The sequence below is a fragment of the Eriocheir sinensis genome, chromosome 51 (assembly GCF_024679095.1).
Source record: "Eriocheir sinensis breed Jianghai 21 chromosome 51, ASM2467909v1, whole genome shotgun sequence".
In the NCBI taxonomy this organism is placed as follows: Eukaryota; Metazoa; Arthropoda; class Malacostraca; order Decapoda; family Varunidae; genus Eriocheir; species Eriocheir sinensis.
Genome location: NC_066559.1, coordinates 10,382,928 through 10,389,666, shown reverse-complemented (window position 1 = coordinate 10,389,666; position 6,739 = coordinate 10,382,928). Strand labels below are relative to the sequence as shown.

The window sequence follows — 6,739 nt, the reverse complement described above, 5'->3', positions numbered from 1 at the left end:
CAAATCCCTTATGCAAGATTTAACCAGCATCTTCACTCTTTCATCCCTACACTGTCCAAATCCCTTATGCAAGAGTTGACCAGCATCTTAACTCTTTCATCCCTATACTGTCCATTCCCTTATACAAGATTTAACCAGCATCTTCACTCTTTCATCCCTATACTGTCGAAATCCCTTATGCAAGAGCTAACCAGCATCTTAATTCTTTCATCCCTATACTGTCCAAATCCCTTATGCAAGATTTAACCAGCATCTTCACTCTTTCATCCCTATACTATCCAAATCCCTTATGCAAGATTTAACCAGCATCTTCACTCTTTCATCCCTATACTGTCCAAATCCCTTATGCAAGAGTTAACCAGCATCTTAACTCTTTCATCCCTATACTGTCAAATCCCTTATGCAAGATTTAACCAGAATCTTCACTCTTTCATCCCTATACTGTCCAAATCCCTTATGCAAGAGTTAACCAGCATCTTAACTCTTTCATCCCTATACTGTCCAAATCCCTTATGCAAGATTTAACCAGAATCTTCACTCTTTCATCCCTCACGCTGCATGGTAAACTCTAGAACAATCTTCCTTCATCTGTATTTCCTCCTGCCTATATACGACTTGAACTCTTTCTAAAGGAGGGTATCAGACACCTCTCCTCCCGAAATTGACCTCTGTTTTGGGCATTCCTCTGAACTCTTTTTCATAGGAGTGATTTGAGGTCTTTTTTTCATTATTTTCTTTCATTTTTTGCCCTTGAACTGTCTCCTTTGCTGTAAAAAAAAAATCTTATCTGTGAATTCCCAGTATATCATAGGGGCGTCATCATTTATCGTATACCAGACACTTATCGTATTCATGCAGTAATTATCGTATATCTGGTCAGGGTGGACTTGGCTACTGGGCTTGAGGTCTTTTTTTCATTATTTTCTTTCTTTTTTTGCCCTTGAACTGTCTCCTTTGCTGTATATATATAAAAAATAAAAAAAATCTTATCTGTGAATTCCCAGTATATCATAGGGCCTTATCATTTATCGTATTCCAGACACTCATCGTATTCATGCAGTAATTATCGTATATCTGGTCAGGGTGGACTTGGCTACTGGGCTTGGTCTTTTTTTCATTATTTTTTTTTTTTTCGCCCTTGAACTGTCTCCTTTATTTATCGTATACCAGACACTTATCGTATTCATACAGTAATTATCGTATATCTGGTCAGGGTGGACTTGGCTACTGGGCTTGAGGTCTTTTTTTTCATTATTTTTTTTTCCCTTGAACTGTCTCCTTTGCTGTCTATATATATATAAAAAAAAAATAATAATCTTATCTGTGAATTCCCAGTATACCATAGGGGCGTTATCATTTATCGTATACCAGACACTTATCGTATTCATGCAGTAATTATCGTATATCTGGTCAGGGTGGACTTGGCTACTGTATACCATAGGGGCGTTATCATTTATCGTATACCAGACACTTATCGTATTCATGCAGTAATTATCGTATATCTGGTCAGGGTGGACTTGGCTACTGGGCTGCTGGGTGAGTGAGTGGTCTGCCTGTCTGCTACTGGTCGGGTACATGTCACAAGAAGCTGAACCATTACCATCAACAATATATATGTACCGGTGAGCCTTGGACGAAACACGAGGGCTGTCATTACCTCACCACCACCACCACCACCACCACCGTCATCACCTCCACTCACCACCACCACCACCTCCACTAACATCACCATCAATACAACCATCACTAATATTTTGCTTCTTTCCTTCCTTTCTTTCTTTCTTTCCTTCCTTCTTTCCTTGGCAACTATTTTTTTTTTCATACGTATAGAACCGTTTCCTCCTCCTCCTTTTTCTTCTTCTTCTTCTTCTTCTTCTTCTTCTTCTTCTTCTTCTTCTCTTCTTCCTCCTCCTCCTCCCCTTCATCTTTCACACGCTTCTTTAGACATCCCTTCCTCCTTCCTTCCTTTCTTTCCTCTCCTCTCTCCCTCCCTTCTTCTCCCTCTCCCATAATCACTACCATCTCTCCTCCTCCTCCTCCTACTACTACTACTACTATTACTACTACTACTACTACTACTACTACTGCTACTACTACGATCTTCTCCTTGTGATGGATGGAATGAATTAAGTGATATGTCCCTATTCCAAGATCTCCCTTCCTCCTCCTCCTCCTCCTCCTCCTCTTCGGCAGCTTCCCTTTACACATCATCCTCTCCTTCTCCTCCTCTCTCTTTTCTTCCCTTCCTTCCTCCTTTTCTTCCTTCCTACCTTCCTTCCCTCCACAAGTATCTCCCAACACCCCAGTTCTTCCCTCCTTTCTCTTCCATCTCCTCTTCCCTCCTTCCCCCTTCCTCCTCCATCTTTCACACGGTTTCCTCCACTCCTCCCTCCCTCCCTTTCTTCCTTCCTTTCTCTCCCTCCATTTCCATTCCCTTTCCTTCCCTCTTACACTTTCTCTCCATCTATTCCTTCCTCCCTCCCTCCCTCTCCCATCACCCTTTCTTCCCCCTCTTCCTCTCCCTCCTCTCTCCCTTCCTTCCTCTCCCATCACCCTTTCTTCCCTCTCTTCCTCTCCCTCCTCTCTCCCTTCCTTCCTCTCCCATCCCCCTTTCTTTCCTTCTACTCCCTTTCTTTTGCCTCCCTCCCTCACTCCCTTTCCTTCCTCTCCTATCTCCTTCTCTCTCTCCCTTCCTTCCTCTCCCATCATTCTTTCTTTCCTTCTCTCTCCCTTCCTTCCTCTCCCTCCCTCTCCCATCCCCCCTTCTTTCCTCCCTCCCTCTCCCGCCCATCATCTTCCCTATTCGTCAATCAGATGGGATGCAATTTCACTTGGATCAAATTAAGGACCCTAGGATCTGTGTGGTAGAAGTATCTATGTAAATTTATGTAATATCTCTCCTACACATGTCCTGTTACCCTTTCCTCCCTCCCTCCCTCCTTTCCTTCCTTTCTTTCTTTCTCTTTCCCTCCCTCTCTTCTTCCTTCCCTTCCTTCCTTTCCTTCGCTTTCGCTCTCCCTCTCTATGTAAATCTATGTAAATCTCTTTCTCTCTCTCATCTGAACTTGGCCACCTCATTCAATTTTCTCTTCCTTCTTTCCTTTCTCTCTCTCTCTCTCTCTCTCTCTCTCTCTCTCTCTCTCTCTCTCTCTCTCTCTCTCTCTCTCTCTCTCTCTCTCTCTCTCTCTCTCTGTAAATCTATGTATATCTATGTAAACCTCTATAAAAATCTATGTAAACCTATGCAAGTCTATGTAAATCTATGTAAACCTATGCAAGTCTATGTAAATCTATGTAAACCTATGCAAGTCTATGTAACTCTATGTAAACCTATGCAAGTCTATGTAACTCTATGTAAATCTCTCACCTGAACTTCGCCTCCTCCTTGGGCAGCTTCCGTGGGTGCAGCGCCTCGCGGGTGCCGTGAGCGTGGTGCTTCATCTTCTGCCGCCGCCTGCTCCGCTCCGCCCGCCCGCTGCTGCCGCCCACGCCACCCACGCCCACGCCCTCGCCATCCCGTACCCGCCGGAGGGAGAATCGAACCTCACTCACCGCCTCGCCCCACGTCCGCCACACCTGGGTGAGAAGAACAAGTGCTAATTAATACAGGTGAGAAGCGGGACAGGTAATTTGTGTAGTAGGCCTAAGAACATAAGGAGTCTGCAAGAGGCGGGTAGGTCAATACAAGGCAGCTCCCGTGAACCTAACCTAACCTAACATAACTGTCCATGAACTTATCCAATCTCTACTTGAATGTGTCTATCGTATTGGCACTCACCACATGACTGCCAGGCCTGTTCCACTCATCCACCACTCTGTTAGTATTGGCACTCACTCACCACATGACTGCCAGGCCTGTTCCACTCATCCACCACTCTGTTAGTATTGGCACTCACCACATGACTGCCAGGCCTGTTCCACTCATCCACCACTCTGTTAGTATTGGCACTCACTCACCACATGACTGCCAGGCCTGTTCCACTCATCCATCACTCTGTTAGTATTGGCACTCACCACATGACTGCCAGGCCTGTTCCACTCATCCACCACTCTGTTAGTATTGGCACTCACCCACCACATGACTGCCAGGCCTGTTCCACTCATCCATCACTCTGTTAGTATTGGCACTCACCCACCACATGACTGCCAGGCCTGTTCCACTCATCCATCACTCTGTTAGTATTGGCACTCACCCACCACATGACTGCCAAGCCTGTTCCACTCATCCACCACTCTGTTAGTATTGGCACTCATCCACCACATGACTGCCACGCCTGTTCCACTCATCCACCACTCTGTTAGTATTGGCACTCACTCACCACATGACTGCCAGGCCTGTTCCACTCATCCACCACTCTGTTAGTATTGGCACTCACTCACTACATGACTGCCACGCCTGTTCCACTCATCCACCACTCTGTTAGTATTGGCACTCACCCACCACATGACTGCCAGGCCTGTTCCACTCATCCATCACTCTGTTGGTATTGGCACTCACTCACCACATGACTGCCAGGCCTGTTCCACTCATCCATCACTCTGTTAGTATTGGCACTCACCACATGACTGCCAGGCCTGTTCCACTCATCCATCACTCTGTTAGTATTGGCACTCACCCACCACATGACTGCCAGGCCTGTTCCACTCATCCATCACTCTGTTAGTATTGGCACTCACCACATGACTGCCAGGCCTGTTCCACTCATCCATCACTCTGTTAGTATTGGCACTCACCCACCACATGACTGCCAGGCCTGTTCCACTCATCCAGCACTCTGTTAGTAAACCAATTCTTGCCTATGTCCTTGTTGAATCTGAATTTATCCAACTTAAACCCATTACTACGTGTCCTACCCGGCTCTCTTACCAACAGAACCTATTATCATCCCCCTTATTAGGTGAGAAGTGGTGTGGTAATCGCCGTACCTGAGTGGGTGAGTGGACAGGTAAGGTAAGGTGTGTTAATTAAAGGTGGAGGAGACAGGGGTGTATTTAGTGGTGTTTGCTATTGTTGCTACTACTACTACAACTACTACTACTACTACTACTACTACTACTACTACTACTACTACTACTACAAATACTCTCTATCTACTTATTATTGTTATTGTTTTTATTCTTTCTTTCCAACTGGTTAGATCTTTTTTACTTTTCTTTCTTCTTCTTTATCTCCTCCATCCTTAGTCGCTTTCTCCTTCTCCTCCTCCTCCTCCTTCTCCTCCTACCCCTTCTCTTCATTTCTCCTTTTCCTCCTCCTCCTTCTCTTCATTTCTCCTTCTTCTCCTCCTTCTCTTCATTTCTCTTTCTCCTTCTCTCGTACGTCTCACTTTCCTCCACGATGCACCTTTCACCTCATCTTCTCTTCCTTGCTCCTCTTCAACCCGTCACCTTATTTGATCCACTACCTCCATCACTTCCCTCTATTATCTTCTCCTTCCTCCTTCATTCTCAGCCTCCTCCTCCTCCACTATCCTAACACTCCTCCTCCCCCTCCCCCCTCACCTTGAGTATCCGCTGCTCGTGGTCCAGGGGCCGCTCCACCTTGCGCCACCGCTCCACGATGACGTACTGGATCACGTCGGCGTCGTCGCATCGCTGCTGTGCCCTGAGCAGCGCCTTGATGAGGTCGTGGCAGGTGGTGCGCCGCGTCACGCCCGTCACCCACTTTTGCACGCCCTCCACCCACACGCCGATCTCCACCTCGCTCACACTCATGGCGACCCTGCGTGGGGGAGAGGGAAGGAGGTTAGGGACAAGAGGGAGATAAATATGAAGGAGGGAGGTTAGAAATAAATGAATCCTTCAATGGGAGCATGCGCCGGGGGGCGCGTCGCCTCGCCCACCAAATACAACGCCAAGCCCGGGTGTCCATCCGGGCGAGTCTCCATGCAGCCCCTTTCCAGCCCGAGCACCTCCCGGCAGGATCTGTCGACCTGGTCAAGCCACGACCCCCGTGGGCGTCCCCTTGGCCTCCTCCACCCAGGACTGTCTCAAACAACCCGACGAGCAGGATCAGCTTCAGGGCAGCGCGCCACGTGCCGTACAGCCGTTGAGGGACTGTGCAGGTAATACATGTCGAGTCAGTCTCACGGAGTAGTCGCCGGTTTGACGCAAAGGCGTTCCGGCGATATCCCGTGATGACGCCTAGACACTTATTGTACCAAGGGCATCATCCGCCTCTCCAAGTCCCCATTTAGTGTCCATGTCTCACTGCCACAGAGTGAGACAGGGAGCACGAGGGACTTGAAGACCGGATCTTTGTCCTTCTGCACATGCATGTATCGACAACGCCATATACTCGTGCTTGGCGATGTGTGGTGACAATAATTATAACACACACACACACACACACACACACACACACACACACACACATTCACACTTAAATTGACCCTGAACTTGAAACTTGTTGAAAGTGTTTGCTTTCGTGTCAAGAGAGAGCGAGTGTGTGCGCGCATGAGAGAGAGAGAGAGAGAGAGAGAGAGAGAGAGAATTTTCTTTTGATGTGTGTGTGTGTGTGTGTGTGTGTGTGTGTGTGTGTGTGTGTGTGTGTGTGTGTGTGTGTGTTTATTGACCACAAAAAAATCATATCTATACATTTCTTCTCTCTCTATCTCCTCTTCACCACCACCACCACAACCATCACCATCACCACCACCACCACCATCAACACCACCACCACCAAGACCACCACCACCTCTATCTTCATCACCGCCTATGAGAGTGAGGAAACAATAGA

The 6,739-nt window shown here is 47.3% G+C and overlaps 1 protein-coding gene across 1 annotated transcript in view; it reads right to left on the bottom strand.

Moving 5' to 3' along the window:
• Positions 1 to 6,438, bottom strand: part of LOC126982691 (ras association domain-containing protein 10-like) — an 18,846-nt gene extending 12,408 nt beyond the window's left edge. The window contains exons 1-2 of the mRNA XM_050834968.1: positions 5,503 to 6,438; positions 3,368 to 3,576 (exon numbers count right to left, since the gene is read on the bottom strand). Of these exons, the coding sequence (XP_050690925.1) occupies positions 3,368 to 3,576; positions 5,503 to 5,715 (422 nt within the window). The 5' untranslated portion in view covers positions 5,716 to 6,438. The remainder of the gene's footprint in view (positions 1 to 3,367; positions 3,577 to 5,502) is intronic.
• Positions 6,439 to 6,739: the final 301 nt, after the last annotated feature.